Source organism: Semicossyphus pulcher, unplaced genomic scaffold (assembly GCF_022749685.1).
Source record: "Semicossyphus pulcher isolate SPU_LCO1_2020_fin unplaced genomic scaffold, fSemPul1.0.p SCAF_1, whole genome shotgun sequence".
In the NCBI taxonomy this organism is placed as follows: Eukaryota; Metazoa; Chordata; class Actinopteri; order Labriformes; family Labridae; genus Semicossyphus; species Semicossyphus pulcher.
The window spans coordinates 27,350,617-27,372,525 of NW_027211603.1; the positions used below are offsets into that span (position 1 = coordinate 27,350,617).

At 42.0% G+C, this 21,909-nt stretch overlaps 1 protein-coding gene across 1 annotated transcript in view; it reads right to left on the reverse strand.

Annotated features, from left to right (window-relative positions):
• Positions 1-10,165: 10,165 nt before the first annotated feature.
• Positions 10,166-21,909, reverse strand: part of LOC138590899 (carbohydrate sulfotransferase 8-like) — a 156,764-nt gene continuing 145,020 nt past the window's right edge. The window contains exons 2-3 of the mRNA XM_069661323.1: positions 14,516-14,553; positions 10,166-12,132 (exon numbers count right to left, since the gene is read on the reverse strand). Of these exons, the coding sequence (XP_069517424.1) occupies positions 10,990-12,132; positions 14,516-14,553 (1,181 nt within the window). The 3' untranslated portion in view covers positions 10,166-10,989. The remainder of the gene's footprint in view (positions 12,133-14,515; positions 14,554-21,909) is intronic.

The window sequence follows — 21,909 nt, forward strand, 5'->3', positions numbered from 1 at the left end:
CCAGGCCGCCACAGAGCTGCAGCCACGCCAGCCAGCCTACAGGCGCTTCTAGATAACTCCTGTCTGATTAGCTCCTTAGGAGGACATTGTTCCAAAAGCAATTCACTACACTCCCAGTATTAATTTAGTCCCGAGAGAGAGGCCCATCCATCGTAGGTAGGACGGGCTGCACTCGGGGCCTTCCCTACGGCCTGCTAATAGCACGGCACCTCCTGGCCTGTCACTATAAGTGATAGTCTCTGCAAGTTTGTTGCCTGGTTGTGTGTTTCTCCCATCAGGCAGTGCGTCTCTCTCCCTCCACCTCTCTCCTTCTCCCTCTCTTGCTCTCTGTCAGCGGTGGTTCAGGGCAGGTGTCTCCTCTGTCACTTCCATCACTCACGCTGCTTGACGAAGGAAAGACACAGTTGAGAACACGGCGGGAGCAGCCGGTGATTCATTGAAAGCTCACCTCTCTCCATGAAAGGGAGCAGGAGAGAGAAGCGCTGGCTGCCTTTTTTTTGGGGTGTTTGTGAGAGCTGGCAGCAATGAGGAAACAGGTAGAGAATGTGAAAAACGCTTTCAATCTCGCTGAGGCTTTGAGAGTTACTCCAAAGTTGTTTTAAAAATGAGAGGTTGACACGCTCTCTGATGTGTGGTGCAGCTTTATTGATAAAGAACCCAAAGTGTTTGAAACTGGCAGGAGATCCCAGGTGGTTTGTGGAGAGAACAAAGTGTTTTCCTCCTACGTGTTTGTTGTTTCTGTTTGAGATGTAGCTCTGTGTTGTTGGGAACAGGTGAAGGAGACTGTAGTGGCGCAGCTGTTGTTGTAAAAGACCCTAAAACCTCCTAAACATTCGGGGGACTTCCGTAGGTTAGAGTGGTTGGAGGCCTGTTTTAGACCACATTTATGGTGTTACTTATGATGCAGTTATATAGATGTTTGTCGAATATACAAGGAACGATGGACAGAAAGATATACCAGTCAACTGCAAGTCATTTTCCTGATATAAATGTGGAATTTCCCTTATTCAGGCATTAGAGTAAAGAGATATTAGGTAAAACATCTGCTGAGGCCCAAACGGACTCAGAGGTCAAGCGTAGGGAGATAGTATTCCCAAAGTGCAGAGTGACCTTATAACACTGTGAATCATAAATACTACTGTGTGCTGATGAAGATATGCACCATCCGCAATTTGACAACAAATAAAAACTTATTTCTAAAGTGTGTGTACCCTAATCCAGGTTTCACAGTGGGTTTTAGCCACACTAGCTAAACTTGTGTCAGTCAGTTGAAGACTTTTGAAGCCAAAGTGTCAGAATTTCCACGGGTGGCACCCAACATTATACCACTTCAACTGAATCTCCACCAGCCTTAGCAATGCTTTTGGTTATGTGTCCTACACTCTACACCACACTCTGTTTCTTCATTTCCTCATCATCTGAAAGCTCAAAGTCAGAGTCTCAATCCACAATCTTGAACAAAAGTTGTCTGCCGACAAATGCGTCCTCCTTTTCCCGGGCCGCAAAGGATCCATCAGGTGCATCCTTCACAGCCCAACTTATCCCAAGATGCATTGTGCACCAATTCAAATGAGATGGCGGACTCTCACACGGCCGAGGAATACACTTTAAATTGTAAACGTTTTTGGTTTCAACTCAGTTGAATAGCTAGTGTCACACATTTTTAAAAAAAACCAAAGGGCCCTTTAATCAAATGATCTTGAAAATAATAGGTTAACTTACTCGACGTTAGTTATGCTACCTAGTTAGCCTGCTAGCTACCTGTTGCTAGGCGACAGGAGCGGCGTTTGGTGACGCAAGAGCAGACCAGACCGTCTCATTTCAGTTTGGCTTTAACGGTCTACGCAGGCTATTAATGGAGCATCCTCCGTGGATCGCCTCCTTCGAAGGTTGCAGCCCCTGGATTGGGACACAGCTGAAAGCTCAATGGAAAGGCCAGAATGTCCTTTACATCAGTGGTTCCCAACCTGGGATCTGGGCCCCCCCTTAGGGCGGCGCAAAAGATCGCTGGTGGTGCGTGAGGCTTCGTCAGCACTGAGATTGTCAGGATTAGATTTGCACATTTTAAATAAAATCATTAAAAAAGCACTTACTTGATAATCAGAAGTCTGTTCAACTATTAAGAAATATATTTTTTTGGTCCTCATTCAAAGATAGTAGTTACTTTGTAGGCCACACCTCTGCGAGCTATAGGCTGATGGTGTTCATTTTTGCCTTTAAAGATGTGGAATTAATCACTTTATTGTTTTGGTGTACGTGTGTGCGGACAAGGGGGGCTCAGCCTTTCTTAGATACAAGCTGGTGGGGCTCCAAGGAAAGCAGGTTGTGAACCACTGCTCTACATGGCACAACAGGTTTCGCCACAATACCTTTTAACGTTTTAAAAATATCCTTTGGACACCCAGAGGGCAAAAATAAATTGCTGGGTCTCATGAGGATATTTTGCTTAGAATGTACCCTAAACCTTATCATGGGAACAAAGGAAATCTGTAGTTTCTATCATCATCAGCTGTGTGAATCTTTGATGTGTTACCTCACGAACACAGTCGACCTTCCAGTTAGATATCAACATAGTTAACGTGTCTCTTTTGTGAAGGTGTAATGAATATGTTTTGTTAAGTTTTAAGAATTTTGATTAAAACAAACCTAAATAAATGCATTTAAGTTTCATATGCGGTAAATGTTTGCATTTCCTCGTCTTCTCAGGGTACCTCCTTCCTCTTCCTGTCCATCAGCATGTCCACACAGATGCTTGCCTCTACCTTTGATGTGTTTTTACATTAAAAATACATCTACAGTATGTCGTCATTAGAGTCGGGGTGGGGTATAATAGCATAAATATATATATGTAAAAAAGTGCAGGAGTATTTTATCCACCCAAATGTTTCATCTGTTCCCGGCAGTGTGTCAGCCCGGTGGAGACACAGCCCCAAGGTTAAAGAAGCACTCTGCCTGCAGCCTGTGTGGCTGCTTCATTATAGATCCTGTGTTTATTGATTCAGGTTCATTAAAGCCGCTGCATAATTCATGTCAATTCCAGCGTAGAGCTTAATTAGATGATTTCATGGGTGTTTTAGTGTCAGACTGAAGCATGACAGGTGGTGGCAGCAAATCAGGTAACAAAGTGCACATTACACTAGACACACCTCCATGTGTGTCAATGTACTTAGAGGGCAGCGTTCATGGAAGAGCAGAGCCAGTGGTGGGGTTTGTAATATTTCAGATGCAGTACTGCCATCATGTGGTTATGGGGAATATGTCTACAATAGATAATGCACTGCAGGGCTTTCCAGCTTTTTCAAGATATAGTGATAGTATTAGTACATTTTGTAAAAAGTTAATCTAAAAGAATATTCAATAATAGATATACTGACTTGATATAAAATAGTAGTAAAATAGTTTCCCCCATGTTTTAAAATAATTGTACTATGACATTGTGTATTTTTGTTTAAGTCTAATGTTATTCTTGTTGTTTTCCATATTTTAACCTTATAAGAGCATCCAAACGTCACTCCCCTGTTGCCAAAACATCCACGCCCCTATTTGTGTGAAAACTCCTCAAGCAATCAAAAACAACAACAAAATGTACTATTTGCTGCTGGTTTCCCTAAGACAGCCATCGATGTGTTTATAGAAAAGCAGCAGCTGTTGTCTGTCTCTGTCACGAGATCTTCACACATTCACATTTGAATGGCAATTGTCAAGTTACATCTCATTTGGGTGGAAATAATCGGACACAGCTGTGTTAAATATGTCATGATAATGTACTGTGAGCAGGATGTTATCACGGAATGCTAGCTAATGCAGCTGGCTAAGCTCATTTTAATGTGAGTAATAACAGCTAGCTTAGCTCATTTTAATGTGAGTAATAAGAGCTAGGTTAGCTAATTTTAATGTGAGTAATAACAGCTACGTTAGCTAATTTTAATGTGAGTAATAAAAGCTAGGTTAGCTCATTTTAATGCGAGTAAAAACAGCTATGTTAGCTCATTTAAATGTGAGTAATAACAGCTAGGTTAGCTCATTTTAATGTGAGTAAAAACAGCTACGTTAGCTCATTTTAATGTGAGTAATAACAGCTAGGTTAGCTCATTTTAATGTGAGTAAAAACAGCTATGTTAGCTCATTTTAATGCGAGTAAAAACAGCTATGTTAGCTCATTTAAATGTGAGTAATAACAGCAAGGCTCATTTTAAGAAGGCTACAGAGTTAACCGTTGCTATGGAAGCAGCTCTCACTGAGTGTAACGGACTATTTTCAAATGGAAAGAAAAGTATGGTATTCTGATTTTTGTCAAAGATGAAAGACCCCAGAATTTGTATTTACCGCCAGTCATATCAGAGGAGCCGCTTTCACCCAAAAAAGGGGCGGGGCTGTGACGTAAGGGCAAAGTACCCTGATGGGCTGCTCTCATCTACAGATAGTTGTGATGCTTTGGCGAACTTTTTATTTTGTTCAACTTTTTTCCCATGAAGCCTTTGAAATAAATGTAAAAAGTAAAGTAGAACATTTAAATGATTCTTTGTTAGAGACATTGAATTATCACTTTCTCCATCCTGCCAAATGATTGAGCAGCATGCTGATGAAAGGCCCGGGCTAGTTAACCAAACGAGGCGTTTTAGAAGCTCGTCTCCTCAGCAGGACTCGAGTTTTTGAGATTTCCACCGTAAAATTATTTCCCACTTGTCATTTCGCTTTGCTTGATTAATAACAGAGCGTGGGCAAATCATTTTAATGAGGTTTAGGAGACGTGTGGAGCGTGCTGCTGCTTAGTGCCAAAACAAACAAGGCGTTGATGTGAAGGGGGGAGAACTAACCTGGCGTGCGTGTGAATATGACAAGTATTTGACGTTTGGGGAAATGTTTTCTGCCTGGAATTGTTTTGCTAATAAATGGGAGATTCTGCAAAGCCACTAATGCAATATTGCAGTGGCAGACAATGTGTGTAAGCAGCCTTTGTTCTGTACGTGTGTGAGCTCTGTCGAGAATCAGCAGGAACCTGTCATCAGCCGTGTTAATGCTGGCTGCGAGGCGAACATGAGGATTAACTAAGGAACCTATAATAATAATAACGCTTGAAAAATGGAGCAGTCTCTTTTTTTACAGTCTTCCCAACCAAGAGGAGGTTGTTTATCACTCTGGGAAGATGTTTGGTTGCCTCCCTTGTACGACCGCTTTGGGCCCTAGAGCTGATTTAGCTACACAAGCACGTTCTCTTCAAAGCATGTCAAGATTTTCCACGCACACTAATGAGGTAAATGGATGGCTTTTGTTTTCCTCACAGTTTTAACTTCCCCCAAAGTGATCTCATGACTTATACAAGAGCTGTTGCGGAAATCAGCCTTGAGCATTTAATCAAATTTCTAACTCTACAGTGTGATCAATTTGTGCTGCAATATTCATCCGCCACACACGCGCACAGACACACTCACACACATATACAGTAGCCTACATATGCTAACAAAGAAACAAGATGTGAGGCTGCTATTTGTTCTTATTAACACAATGTCATTTCGAAGGCAAGCTGCTAGAACGACAAAAATGCTGCTGTGACAGATTCTGCTCCCTATTTAGATACATATATGTGTGAGAATCATGCAAATTTAGACACCATATGGTGCCTACTCTGATCTGATCACGCAATGGAAATGAAGCAAATACTTTCCCTTAGATCAGGCACCACACTGCTCTGTATGATAGAGGAATAAAAGCATCAATTTTAAAAGCACTCAGATCTCAAAATAAAAAGTTTTGATTCCAGACGTCAAACAGTGCTTTGACAGCTTATTTCCCCAATGTGTGGGTTCAGGAGGTGATGTGAGAATACTTACCTTCAGGGACTTTCAATCCTTTGTGTCACAGAGAGGATCCAGACATCCCTGTGGGCAAACTGTGACTGAGATGATAGGAGCTCCCCAACTACCTTGTGTTAATGTGCATATTAACAGGCAGACGTAAAGGTCTGAAAATATACAGGACATAAATAACATGCAGCAAAGGTCAAAGAGTTTTGAGAGTCTCTTGAAATAAGGTTAAATGTTCAGTCAAGTTTGCAGTAATGTTTTGAAAAAGAAACCATGAGTTACATAGTACACATGCTAGGCTAGCAGATGTGTTTTCAGTGAAAAAGATGACATACAGAGCCACTGGGATGCTAATAATGCTTATAAGACAGGCTACATTTTTTTGTAGTAAACTGGCATGCAGTAGCAACATTTAATAACTATTGTTAATATTTATTTAAGCAATATCACACTCGAGGTTGTGATATTGTACTGAATATCATCATGGCTGTGATTCGCTCGTCAGCACGAGGCAGCAGGCTGCAGATAATCACAGCCAGTGATGATATTCAGTACAACATCACAACCTCAAGTGTGATACTGCTTTTATACAAACAAGCTGTAAATAGTAGTAAACAGTAACAATCAACAACTGATTGTTTTTTGCTCCGAAACTTAACTGAAACTGGACTTTTGTTGCCAAGCAACCCAAACATTCTCCTGCACTCTGTGTCTACAGGTCACCACAGATCAGCTACTTTGTATTTATCTGTTTGATTTAATTTATAAAGCAACCAGTGAAATAAGAGGCTGCTGTGTGATTCAGAGGTACCAGCTTGATTGAAGTAGACATACACGCTCTGCTGTGATGTTAATTAACAATATTCAGGACACCTGGCTGAGGCGGAGTGATACACTGAGTGAAAAGTCCCAGTGACGTTGTTCTCTATAGCGCCACTCATGGAATGCCTCTTGTCCAATCAGATTACTTGCAGAACTAACAGTAAAATGACAATATATATGATTTAAGCACAACCAGAACAAAGGACTTCTTAGTGTAGCTTTCTAACTTCCATTAAATAATGTAAAAAACAAACATTGGTCATGTAAAGCCTGAAAAAGAATCAGAACAGGTGTAAGGAGCAGATTGTAGTAATACATTGACATGGGGTCTACATGGTTTAGTCATGCTAACATCATGACTATACTGATGCAAGTTGTTTGTTCGTTTGCTTGTCCACCACTTTGGTCCTGCAAGGATTGCCATCTTTTATTATTCATAGTCCCCAGAGGATGAATCCTACTTACCTTAGTAGTACCCTGATTATTCTTCTAGCACCTCCACAAAAACATCATCTGATGAACACAGGATCTGGCTGCATAAAGTTCTGGAGATGATTTGTTGCCATTGTAGTCGGGGCATGTGTGTCCAGCATCTGGAGTGTTCCACGTATAGCTCTTTATTCTGTTCCACTATCCTAACATGTTTGGACTGTTTTTAAGGGGGCAGCTAGTTTTTCTACGTACAACTATCTATACTGTAAGTTCTTGATAAACTAAAACAACATATCTATTCTTGCCATGACACTTATTCTAAACCTATTCTGTAGAAAAAGGGCACAATTGCAAACTCACAAACAATGAGCCAAAGCAAACTCTTACACAACTGATTCTCATCCTGCCGCTCATTAGCTGAATCTCCAAAGTTCAGAAACCACAGTGGACTTCAGACAAACGCAAGTGCATGAAGAAAACCAGAAGATATTTTGAAAATGCTAAAGACAATTTATTAGTAGACACTCATCAGCCAGAAACGAGAACCACCTGAAGAATGTCTTCCTGAAATACACCATTTGATTGGCAGTGTAAAATAAGGCAAAGGGCTTTAGATCATATTTTTTTTTACACTTTTGCACCAACGATTAACAGTTATACATTCACTTGTTACTGTAATTACGCTTTTGATTAATCTGTCCATACACCCACATACCAAGAAAACTTTATTAGCAGGGGCAGGGACTGACAGAGTGTTTGCAAGATTAGTACTCATCATAATGCAATAGCTGTTTGGGCCAGAGCTCGGCTATACCTACATAGAATCTGACCACGACCTAAACAAAGATTAACTTTTGGAATTGCAGAAGCCAACACACTATACTCACAATAGCTCATACAGTTACCATCACCGTGAAAGGGTAATACCACCAACATTTTAAAGGTCTTTTAAAGTTGATTATAGTGTGTATAGATTTAAGTAATATAATTTCCCCCTTTACTCATAGGCAAATACGTCTCTTTATAAAGTATTTAGTTACACAAAACACATTTCCAGTGAGCTGCAAAGCATATAGCTGAATAGTACTGCTACTTTATAGGAGACTAGAAATTGGTTGTTTTACCTGCACCACATTTCATATGTTCACACTCCGCCATGTCCTCGGACGTCTCGCTCATACTGGGAAGCTCAAAACGCTGTTGCAATGTTGTACTGAAAAGTTCCATGTTTGAAAATCTCTAAAGCGAGGGAATATGACAAAAATGTTACTATTTCACTGCTTCAGTTTTGATCAGCAACTTAAAGTATGATGGAAAGCAAAATTCCAAAGGGACGTCAGTCTAAGTTCAAGGTAAAACAACAGATTTGCTAACTCATTTGCTACCTTTTGATAAAAGCTAAAATTAGCATACAACCACTTTCAAGCTAACAATATTGTTGGATAGTGTTAGAAGATACAATTAGACTAGGTAGGTAAATTCTTGCCTTATGTTTTAGCCAGAAAATGTTAGCTAGCTTACAGGAATGTTCGCTAGCAATTGGTTGACTGTTAACTAGCAGTTGGTTGAATGCTGATGTTAGCTGTTGTGATTTAGCTAATGAGTAATTTAAATATGGCCGGTGAATTTTCACTATAAAATGTCTTTTCAGTTGCTAGGCTGACAACATGATAACAGCATTTTAGCTTGATGTCAGAGTAAAATTGGCCCATATGTGCACATGGTAAAAAGCTCTTCTCTGAATTGTGCACTTGTAACAACTATAATGTTACTACCAACCAAAGTGGGTAGACAGACTTGTTATCTTGATTTAATGTAGGCTAAGTGCCTTTCACTTTGCGTTCTAGTCCAGTAAGCTAACGCTTTGAACCAAGGAGATAAACTTAACGTTCATGTGGAGAAACCTTTGCCGAGGTCTCCATTCAGTCGAATACTCTTGAGATTATCTGATGAATGGTTCAGTTTGTTTTTGCCTCCTATTAAATGTCTAGCACAGACACGTCTAATCTTATGCAGGGTTGAAAGAGATCCATCATTTTAAAATGACCAAAGAATTTCTAGTGAATGCGGCGTTACTCGTGCACTCTTATGAAAAAGACTTTAGTGCTAGCTGGATGGCGTGTTATAGGAATATAGTAGTAATGTTAGACACAGGATACTGTACCGTCAGTGTGTGCCTTTTAGCAGTGCGCGAACAAATGTTCCCAAAAGATGCAGGACAAAGGATTTTAAAAGCAAGCACACACACGCACACTCGACTCACACACACACAGTGGCGGAGCTGTGGGTAGAAATGTCATTAGCCAGGATGGGTAACTAGGTTGAATGCAGCTCATTTGTACAGGGTCTATTATCCTACTGAGAGACCAAACAGATTAGGTTATTTAAGAGCTAATTTCCAAAAAATTCTATATCCATTTTCTTTAAAAAAAAAATAAAAAAAAAATCTTTCTGAACCTCCAGAGCACCGAGTCATATGAATCAACTGCACATTTCTGCAGTCACTGAGCCTCTTGAGAGTTAGACTTGTGGTTTTTCAGCTGGTGGATATTTCGTTTTGGAAAGAAACTCTTCTGTTACACGACACTCTACACTGGTATTACTGAAAGAACATTGACATCAAAAAGGGAAATAAACATACCTTCACCAAGAAGCACTGAATATATAGATTTTAGAAATACATAGAAAAATATATAGTCATCTGAATGCCCATTATACAATTGTACACAGTAGTGTCAGAAAAAGCCTATATGGTGCTGTAGAGTAGATGTGTACATACAGAGGGTTGTCTTAGGTTATGTCCGTGACTGTGAGCGTGTTGAGAGTGATGGCTGGTCAGGGGGTGTTTAGTGTGATAGATGGAGAAGTTTGGACACACTTTCTTTTTCTCATTCTGTCAAAACGTCCAAATCGTACATTTTTTTGCCTGATTTTCGTCGCTGAACTTCATCCGCTCGCTTGCCAACACTCTCTGGAAACTGCATGATTAAGTCAGTAACACTTCCAGGCATTAGATATCGGCAGAGACACTTTGAACCTTACGAAACCTGGATGTCCTGCATTGAACACCAGCCACCCGAGCTAATACCTCCAGTGATGTGGGACCTACAGCCCATGTCAGTGTTAGACTAAAGCACAAACCGAACCGTCAAAGTTAGAAATACAAAAATGCTACAATTAGTGCACACAGCTTACAAGTGGGCAGCACTTGACACATTATAGAGATTTATAATATTTATATTGTTTCATTATGTTTTGGTTTGTGTTAAAAACCATTATCACGGAATATCTTTGTTAGTATGCACTGATACATAGAGGTATACTGATGCCTAACCGGCTGTGAGTCAAATAGTAAACGGCAATAATTTAAGTTAAACTAGGCAAATGTAGAGACCTAATCGAAGACATTGTGATTACTCTATAAAACCATAAAGTAAATTCATAAATGTGTTTGTATGATACCTGTAAAGGTAGTTGGTCGGGTCTCACCTAGCAAACTGTACTTATTATTTATAACTTATATTGAATCCAATCCAAGTGACACCAATGATAAATCATTTGCGAATGTTATTTGACTCACAGTGAGGCATACTTTAAAGCCAGTTGAACAATAAACTCTTTTTTTAGAAGCATTATATTTATAATTTTATCTCACCATGTGCCAGAAGTGAATAAATAATCTCATTTTAGAACAATTTAGAGTACTTAATACAACACCACATGAACCTTTCATCTCATAGTTGTCAAAAAAAGACGTCAATCTGGTAGAAATGTATTCAGAAAAAGCAGCTTTTGTGAAATCCAGAGGAAGGTTGGTCTCTGATCCCTCTGCTTAGACGCAAAGATCAACGTGAGGGGGGGTCTTTATGTTCTATGAGGGTAGAGATGAAGACGTAGTGGAATGTGATTCAGGTGTTATGACATGAGTCAGTCAGTATAAATCTTTAAAAGGCTTGGAATAGTTAAACATCAGATAGTCCATGTAGTAAAAGTCGTACACTCGCTGTCTCTCCAACGTGCTGACCTGTGAAAAGTATTTCTGTGTGATCTGCATAGAGGTCCTCTTGTCCGTTGGGTTCCTGTCTTTAAAACTGGGCAGCGTGAGGTTGGCAGGCGCTCCAGTCAATCGCAGGAGATAGTTGGACTCCTCCTCCATGTTCTCGAACTTGCCGATGAAGTCGTAGTCTATGAGACACGGGTTGCACAGCTGGTTGGCCTGCTCCCAGTGGATGTCCATTCCCACGGGCCGGTGCACATCCAGCAGATACTGGACGAACTCCTTAAACGTGACCCCGCTGCCCGTCTTCAGAGCTGCCCAGGACGGGTTCACCCTGTACTTGGAGATGATTGGTTTCCCAAACAAGGAGTGGTAGTAGTTGTTGGGGTTTTCAAACTTGTCCCTGTAGGCCGACACCATTCTCTCGAGGGGCTCTCGCACAAACATGACTTTGGTGTACGTCTCCAGACGGTGCATGATTCCCTGTCGGTCAAAGCTATCCAGCTTCTTCAGATGGTGGCCGTAGTGGACTGTGTCGTGTTTGATGCTCTGAGCGTTGGGAGCCTGGCCCGCCAGCACCATCAGGGTCCTCTTCCAGTTGGAGCAGCCCGCCTTGGGCACCTGGCAGTACAACAACTTGTACTTGTCCTCCACGAAGAGGTGCTTCACATGATGCCGAGTGATGGTCCTGGAGATGCTGCTCTTGTACTTAGCACACATCTCCTTCATCAGCGCCCGGCGTGCTTCCAGAGTATCAGAGAACTTTTTCCAGGTCTCAGGGGAAAAAGAGCCAGTAAAGGAGGGGGGGGAGGAAACAGAGGACAGGGAGGGAGAAGAGGACGACACATTGTTGTTCGGTTGATGGATCGGGGGGCTTGTTTTCAGGAGTTTGCGCTGTCTTTTGGAGACAAGGGGGCCTATGTCCTGCTCCCGGGATCCAGGGGTGGCCACCTGTCTGTTCTCCTCAAAGTGAGGGAACTGCATGGGAGGGATCGGGCTGGACAGGACACCTTCAGCTGCGTGAGGGTCCTGGTAGTTGTCAGCCTTGCCTTTCTCTCTGTCCTGCGTTGAAAGAGTCTGTAAAACAATGGAAACACAGGTTGTAGTCAGACGCAGACATTCGCTGGCACCAAACAAAAATTTTCAGATTATGCTGTGGTTAAATATGCACAAATATAGAGTGAATCCTTTATACTTAATGTTACTTGAGCTGTACAACCAGGAATGTGACATTCACCCCACATGTGGCCTGCAGTACTCCATTAGGCCACTTGATGGTGCTGTTTCACCACCCCTCAAACAAAGGTCTAACTTGATACACGCAAATGTCACACTGCCTAACGCCATCCCTGACCTATCAGTAAACTGAGCTGTGATATCATATAAATGTCTTATAAACACTTAATGGGGAATCTAAATTAGAATCATCTACTGCCTGATTATCATCATCTCATGCCCTGGGCCATCACACATTCTGACATTTTATTTCAATTAAAGGCTGTAATGGCGTCATAAAGCCAATGGACGGCATGTATAATTTTAATTTTACAGCAGACAAGGTGATGAGACCATCATGAATCTTGGCTCATCCCCCTCCCGACTCAAATGGTCATATTCTTTCATCTGCGGGGACATCTGGAGGGGAAGAGCAAGGAAGGAGTGGTTCCTCCCTGTCTGTTTAATGTGCACGGCGAGCACAGGGCAGCACCCTGTTCACCAGACAGCACGTACTTCAGGGTTTGCACTGATGTGAGGCTCTCATTGGTGCTGACGATCGCAGTGGAGATGAGAGCAAGCAGGGGTCAGCTGAGGGAGGATACAGTAGTACGAGTGCTGCATGTCTGACTTAGAAACCTAGAATTGTCAATAACAATGATAAACTTTGGAGGTTTTTACTCAATACAAATAGATTAAACAACCTTTGTACAGCAGAAATAGGGACAGCTGCAAGTTCAGTTTTTCACTTGTGCACACTCATATCCCTCTGCAAAGCAATGTTTGAGGACACTGGTGGCAAAATTGGTCACATGATGCTGCTAATACGGACATCAGTGGCAGCTCTGCTGTGTTTTTCCTGAGGAGCGTCAGAGAGCATCATCTGTAACGTGAAACTCCTCAGTTCATTGTTTTTACTGGCCTTAATTACCCGCTTCATTTGTTTTTGAAGAAGGGAACACTTTGCAGATAATTTGGCTCCGATTAAAACATTGAGAAAGTTGAAAATTTAAGGAATCCTGAGTAAACAGAGCTCTGAGCTCCATTGGCAGTGCACAAGATTATTATTTTTTTTTAAGATTATTATTTTATTGATGGGACAGGAATTAATGGGAGAAGAGAATGGGGGATGACGTGCAGCAAAGGGCTGAGGGCAGGAGTGGAATCTGGGGTCGCTACACTGGAGCCAGATTTTTAATGTGAAAGTGCTTTGTTAGATTTTTTAAAAATTATCTTTTCTTTAAAACAATAAAAGGAGAAAAAAAGCCTAAACATGAATGAGACGAATTACACGGGCAATTTAGGAAACATCTTCCCCCTGTGACTGTTTGAGTCATATTTAGGTCGTGTTTGGGCACAAGAACATTTCTGTTTTAAGTAGTCTAAAGCTGCTTTCCCATTCATCATAAAACCCACTAACACCCGGCTTTTTTGCTTTATGGGAAAGGCTACAATCGGCATTGATGGGAACACAAAACCCGTGTTGACACGCTAACCTCGCCCCCTCTCCGGCGCGATGCTATGCTCCGTCAGTAACTCCTGCGACTCCTTGTCATCTCAGCTACAAATTCCGCCCGTCTCTGTCCAAGCAGCGCTCTAACATCGTTCCAAATTTCTCTGCGCCCAGTTTGATAAACAGAGCGAATGAGTAATAGATACAATAAAGACCTAACTACCGTAACATCTTCACTGTTTACTAACCCTGTCTCTGGCGCGTTTGTGACGTCAGACGGTGAGGCAGCAGAAAAGAGACCAAAAGGAGTACACTTCACTGGCAATGGGAAAAGAGACAATCGGCATCTATAAGTGGGTCTTCCCATGTCTGAAAACCCACGTCAACATGCTAAATTAAGGTGGGAAAGAGGTATAAGAGTACAGTTACTGACACATGCAAAGTTGTGCAGGTGCTAATGAAGTTATGGAGTTAAAGAGCTTCTCAGTACTCTGTGTGACTTTGTTCATAAATGCTGGCCCACCTTTCATCCAGAATAGATAGAAAGGTCTACTGTCTACTGTGGAAGGTGCATAAAGGTTGTGATCACACCCTGTGCAGGTCTGGTTGGACTGGGACAGTTGACTCAGTCAAGTCTGACTGGCTGAACACACAGCGTGAGGTCAGCCTCTCCACACAGATGCTATCAGACACGCTGAGAGCTACAAGGCCGACAATCGCTTTCTTGCAGCAGATAACAGTCGGGAACAACCTGTGTATCAGTGTTTTGGGAGAAAAGGAGTAAACACTTACCTCTCTGGACTGCCGCGGAGTGCTTCCAAGCTTCACGCCTGGGGAGAGAGAAGAGAAAAGAGACACCAAATCAACACTTAAGTAAACAACGTGTATTTTTGCTCCTTGTGGAGGAGAGTTAGGGGCCTCTGATGCATCAGAGGCTGCGAGAATCTAACGCCTCCTATCTCTTAGCTCGTCTACTTTTGATCCGCAGGAAAAAACCACCGCTGATCAGCTAGTCTGAGGGAAGACAGGTAGCTTTATCTGTGTAATGAGCTGCCACAAGCATGAAAAGTTGGTAAATGAGTTGTGCTCACAGTAGCAGGAAGTGAGGATGAGACGGGGGAAGGAAAAAGCAAAGGGAAGAGAAGGAAAACAAGATGCTATTTGTTTTAATTTGGGAGGAGAAAGAAAGAAAGAGAAAGGAATTGAATAAAAGTTGACTCTCTCCGGGACGGCAGGAGAGTGATAAAGACATACAGATTGGTTTTGTGGCAGCCTCGGGGACAGGTGGGATGCGTATCGGCAGATGTGTGGCAGCAGGACAGACGACGTGTTTAGCGCTCTGTCTCCAGCTGGACATCTTCTTTCCTTAGGTCCCCCCGTCCCGCTGATAGATAATCAGGCTGACAGCTCTGAGTGCGGCTGCATGGCTGCTGATGGGGGGAACGCAGACACCTCCGCCTGAGTGGCCTGTCACTTCCAATTTGAGGGTGGAAGTGATAGGAACCTGCACACACGTGGGGGGAGGAGGGGGCTGAAGATGCAGGCCACAACCTTCCCTAAGTAATGAGATCTGCGGATCCCTATCTCGCATTTAACCACGCTTGGCTGGGGAGGGAATAAAACGTGTCGCCCAGATGCAATGTTGTTTTAGATTAGTATGCGCTGGAGAGCTCGGTGTGGCTGTCTGAGTCTTTGCTCGTCTTCATTCTTCTCAACGAGACACTGGAGAGGGGGAAAAAAAAGAGGAGTGGGCTAAGGAGGCGGCGTGTGACATTTTCTAATCTTGTTTGGGTGCTGCTGTGCTATTTGATCTCTTAACCCTGATGACAGCTCGTGTAGGATGTGCATCTTTCGTATCAGCTCACATGTACAAACGCATGAATATTTATCACATCACACACGGATGCCGTCGCAAAGGTAACAATAGCGTGAGGCGTTCAGTGTCTGCTGCTCGAAACTGATGGAGCCCCTTGTAGCCCCGTCTATCCTGTCAGGAAACACGCTTAGTTATTGATCGCGAAAGGCCCATCAAGGTGGTAATTGAATTCTCCAAAGGTTTAATTGGTTCCGTGTGAGGCGCGTTTGGTGTGGCCGTTGTTACGAGTTCGTCACAGCTGTTGGTGTCACACTTTCCCGTGATATGTCACACCTTCAAGATGTGTGCAATTTAAACCTTTTATCTTCATAGCCCTCTGAACCACTGACACAGTTCAGGATGAAAATGTTTGAGGCAGAACATGGAGTTTCTTAAAGGTCAGACCTTTGTTATATTCGTATATTATATAATTTATTCCTCAAATTGAAAGAGAAACTGGATAAATAAATCAGGACGATCAGACCCGTCACCTGTCAGAGCATGCAACACAACTGCTGGTACAGGCTCTCGTGATATCACGCATTGACTACTGCAACTCCCTACTGGCAGGCCTTCCTGCATGCACATTAAAACCTCTGCAGATGATCCAGAACGCAGAAGCAAAACAGCACATGTCACGCCACTGCTAATATCCCTCCACTGGCTCCCCACTGCCGCTCGCATCAAATTCAAAACCCTGTCGCTTGCTTACAAAACAGCAACAAAAACAGCTCCTGCCGACCTGAACGCCCTCATCCAGGTCTACACTCCCTCCCACCCACTACGCTCTGCCAATGAAAGGCGCCTGGTACTCCCATCACAACAGGGCCCTAAGTCTCTAACTAGACTCTTCTCCTCAGTCGTCCCCCGGTGGTGGAACGAGATGTTGTTGATGTCGATTAGGATATTCATGATGATGTCGATGATATTGACCTCGATGATGATGTTGATGATATATATTAACTATTAATTACTACTTAATTATGTGGACTGCCTGTCTGCACCAGTGTCCGATCGCACTTGAAGCTGTATGTTTGCTCTCACTGACTTTGTTCCTCCTGTCTCGATCATTGCTTGTGTGGTATCAACTCTCAGATGTACGTTGCTTTGGACAAAAGTGTCTGCTCAATGAAATTGGAACATTGTAAATAACTGCTACAAGGTTAAAGATATGATCTCTAAGATTTTCATGTAAATAAATGTTAAGTCACCATCTATCACCGGATGAGGTAACACAATGGTGATTGAGCCTCTGGCCCACTTATGAAAAGTACATAGTATTATTATGGACTGGGTGTCCGTGGCGAGGCGCCCACTAAGTGATGGGTTTTCCACCCAGCAGTGGTTGGTCTGCCAGAGAGGGTAGGCGGAGCTAAGCGGCTGCTTGTCCGGTCTCTGCAAGTGTTATGAGTAAACAGTAATCTACTATGGCTGAACATACAAAGAAAAGATCGATGACTACAGATACAACTTCAAAAATAAGTGAAAATCCAAAGAAAAAGAAACAAATTGGACGCTCAGATGAAGGCAAACAGTCTAAAAAGGAAAGCGACCATCAGCGAGGAAAATCAAGAGTCACAACCGGAGCCAACCGTGGACGTCTGGTGATAAACATTAATTGTGGGAGGCGAGATTAGACCTTTAAATTGGATTGAACATGACACCTAGTCGTCCTGTTCTGCTCTTTGTCACAAAGATGTCTTGTTGAAGCAGTTATGGAAACAATCTGACATGACTTGATTGAATAAATCTCGGCTCTAATTCTGTGAGAAACAGACTTTAAATTCTGGCTCTGAACATGTTGCTCTCTCTCATGTAGGGAGTTGACATTACATCTGATGAGGGGAACATTTTTCCACGACACACGTAATACAACAATGCAAACTGAATTTGAGGCGGATTTGTAAACATCATTTATCTCCGTAGTATCTATTTGTTTGAGGGTGATAGTTGCTGTTTGATTGCAATTTCACACTCAGTCAATTCCACTCAGTATAAGTATGCTATTGATTTTTACTGCTGCAGAGTGAGACTGTGATAAATTGTGAGGTTTCATGTGAGAGGTGCAGAAAATTCATCTGGTAACTCCACATCAAGACGTAAAAGAAACAGCGGATAGATAATTGTGTTAATGATTTAAAAGGGGATGTTTTTATGCTGGTTAATGTTGTATACAGACAAACAGCATCTCTGCAGCACTGTGGGAGAGAGTCAGGATAATTGCTTCAAAGGGGAATACTGTAATAGGAAGAAAACAGTCAACCAATAAAGCCGAAGCCGTTTTTATCTGCAGACGTTAAATGTCAAATGTCTCTGGTTGTTCTGCTTTGGTATCTTTCTTCAGAAGCTCCCAGCGCTTCTGGTAAACTCATACAGAGTCAACAGTTCACAGCAAAGATCAAAAGATGGCGTCTGCTTTGATTCTCTGAGCATTTCTCTGTAATTTCCCCGGTATAGAAGCAGAATCGGCTCTTGAGTCGTGTCCTCCGTTGCCCTCTAAAGTAACCTTGAGCATCCACCTCCCTCTCAGACACAAAGCCTTTGAATATTCATGCAGACGAGCCGGCATTACTGCGAGGATCCATATAAACAAAGGGCCACATCATTAGCGGATCCATTATCATCCTTCCCTCTCACAGACCCTTGTTCAACTTTTTAACAGCGACACACATCAAACATCCTCGCTCTGCCACCGCCGCCGAGGAGGAGCAAAAGGACAAAAACAATGTGAAATAATGAGCTTGTTAAGTGACGGATTGCGGCCCCGATGTTCTGGGAGAACTTGTTAAATGGCCGGTTTGAAGCAGAGACGGGCCAGGAGGCTGCTGGAAGCCAGACAAGGCGTGTCCTCCTCCAGCTCACTATTAACGCTATGCAGTCACCATAAACCGTTCATTAGTCATTCAGCACGCTGAGCCTCTGTGACCCCGACCAGCTGCACTCTCCTCTCCACCCGACAAACCACCCACACCTGCACTCTGCTCACACGCTCCTCCTCCACTTGACTCTGTGTGGGAACACGGGGCTCAGGCATGCTGGTGCGCTTTATCAGAGGAGAAACACTCGAGAACAGAGGTATTAAGCTTTAAGCTCTGCTCCATTGATGTTTTAACTTGTTGTGGTTGGAGATAAAACAATGTTTCGGTTGGTGCTGAAATCCTCCAGGACCGGGCCAGAGAGGGAGCAGCTGCCAGGGAGGAGGAGGAGGAGGTGATGGAGGAGCGATCAGTGATTCAGGATTGAAGACGTGCCTGCAGAGGATCTCTAAAGACCGAACATGAAGAGTCTTCAAACCGTGTGTAACGTCATCTGAAGACTGGCTCGTGTTATGAAGGAAGGCTTGGCGGTTTTAAGACTTTCTTATGTGTTCTTAACTCAAAGCGCAGGTTTGGCTCAGAGAGAATCAATAACCCACCTTTAATCCAATCAGATACGATGTGCTCCTAATGAAACACACAAGAAACACACGCTTCACAATGATTCAGTCAAACCAGACCAGACTAAATCAATCAGTTGGATTTGGTTGTATAAAAGATTAATGTTAACCAACACTGTACTCCAACTTCATTAATTAAACTTTTACATTCTTAGTCTGAGCTGCTGAATATGAAAGACTATCCAATCAGAGGGCAAGGATTCAATTACACAGGGTCATGGCTTGACTTGAGTCCAGGAATTAAGTCCTTATTGTACAATGCTGCACGCCCTGATAGACATTCAGGAGGTCCAGTGCATAGTTGGAAGTAGCTACCAGTAGTTTTTTCTTACTCAAGAAAGTGCAGATATTCTTTGGCACTTTTATGCATTTAATACAGACAGTATAGAGATGACAGGAAGTGAGGTAATGAGTGATGCAACATCCCAGACTGGACTCATATGATTTTGAGGTGCTAAAGTTTACAGTTAGTTTGCAGTATAATAATAATTTGATCAATTTTAAACGTGATACATTGCCATAGGTTGAAAAACAGTATATAAACTTGTTAGAATTAGGTCCATCTTGAACCAATATGGCACTGAAATAATCCTGCAATAACTTGCATTTAAGTACGATACTGAAAATGACAATAAAATTATGAATTATATATACCGGTAATTCCACTCACAGGAGTCATTCTGCCTAAGTATGAAAAATGTTACGTTAATGTTACTTGAAATTAAGCAATATCACACTCGAGGTTGTGATGTTGCACTGAATATCATCACAGATGTGATTCGGTTGCAGATAATCACAGACAAGTGTGATATTGTTTTTATACAACAGTTACACAAGCAGCAAATAGTAGTAGACAGTAATAATCAACAACAGATTATTTTTTGCTCCACCAACTCAACTAGTTCCACCACTTAACTGAAACTGGACTTTTGTTGCCAAGCAACCCAAACATTCTGCACTCTTTGTCTGCAGGTTACCACAGATCAGCTGTTTTTATCATGTACATTCATCTGTTTGTTTTAGTTTATCATCAACCAGTGAAATAAGAGTCTGCTGTGTGATTCAGAGGTACCAGCTTGATTCATGTCGACATACACGCTCTGCTGTAATGTTAATTAACAGTATTCAGAACACCTGGCTGAGGCGGAGTGATACACAGAGTGACAAGTCCCAGTGTTGTTGTTCTCTACTGTATATCAGCACTCATGGAATGCCTCTTATCCAATCAGATTACTTGGTTGGAACTAACGGTTGTATAATCTACAATAACTGACTTCTTTAGGAGACTTCAGGTCTATGAAAGTCTGAACACACACTGACATATTATCACCTTTTAGGCTGAACTCCTGCTGAACTCATTAATGTGTTTGTTTATTTACACATCCAGCAGTTACAGAACATCTTTAGCTTTCATTAAAAGTTGTGTCCCTGGCAGCCTAATGGATGAAAGTCCAATACGTACTGTACTTTAGATTTAGTTTATACTAACTCCTGAGGGAAAATCTGGCTCCGTAACATTTTGCTAAAATATACTACAAATCTTTGTAGAGCTTAAAGCAGCTGCAGAATAGGCGGTGATTATTCACTGTGGGTTCTGTGTGATCCTGTTCACATACAAGCAGTCATGTGACCAGTTCATTTAAAATATCAGTTATAGTTGCTTAAAGTTTGTTCTGATCACGTGTGTACCTGTTTGAATGCAGCTCTCTTAAATGTAAAAGAGTGTTTTTCTTATATTGTGCTTTAATAGTTTTACTTGAGGAAAGGGCTTTAGTATTTTACTGCCAAAGCCAACAGTCGGTGCCAATGCAGGAAATGGTGCCAAAGTCTTTGGTTGGCTGTAAAATGACTGTTTACTACAGGTTTAAATGGTGGTAGAAAATAATTCCCTAATCATAACCTCTGAGATATTTGGAAATTAAAACTTTTTATTCTGCTTTTCAAACAAAAACTCTTCGCTCTCTGGATGCACTCTCCTCCTCTCACCTCCTGTACTGTGAGCTGACAGAGCACAAAGCCACAAGCAGGCAAGCTGGCATCAGAAGAACTGCCACCTACAAAGGTTGTAAAGTGTCAGAAAATGAAATGTCTTCTTCTTCTCAGCCAAATGACAAAGCCGTGTCATTATTGTTGCATAATGCATGTTGATAGCTTCTGTACTCATTTGACATTTCTGTGTCTGGCTCTGTGCAGTAATTACACCTTATTAGTCTGTATTGTTCATTGTTTGCTGCAGGACAATTACAGGCTGCAGAACAATGGTAGGGGGCTGTGGAGTAGAAGATTTTTCTTTGGACTAGGCCTGCACTATATCACAAAAATATACATGTGTAATACATATATATTAGCTACAAGTTTCTATGTCTTTATTCTAACATAGGGACTTTGTTTGAAAAAGGGAAAATGTTTTAACATGAAGTAAAATATAATGTAGCTTTAAAGGAGCATAGCCAGACCTTTATTAACCTCTTTAGATGAAAAGAATCGCCTGCAGCAACATTGCAATTTCATGGTTGTTGCAATGCAAGCATGTGTAATAAAACATCCCAAAAGACTGAATCACAATGAATGAGTGAAAATATTTTGCACCATGTTTTTACACACAGCATGCACACATTATATTGTATGTTATTTCTGCAGCTGTTGTGGACAGCAGTGGTATGCCTGGTGTGGTGAAGATCTGGATAGTGTGTGCATTTGTTTATAAAGAGAGTGAAAGAAAGATGTACCTCCCTTTTGAAACACAGTTCCTATGCCTTTATTCTGTCCTGCATGTTTTACTCAGCATCTGTGTTGCAGCATGCTCCTCTCCTCAACCCAAATGATTCCAAATAGAAGCAAGCAAGCAGAAGTGTTGTTCTTATCCACCACCAAAATCAAACCATTGAATCTGAT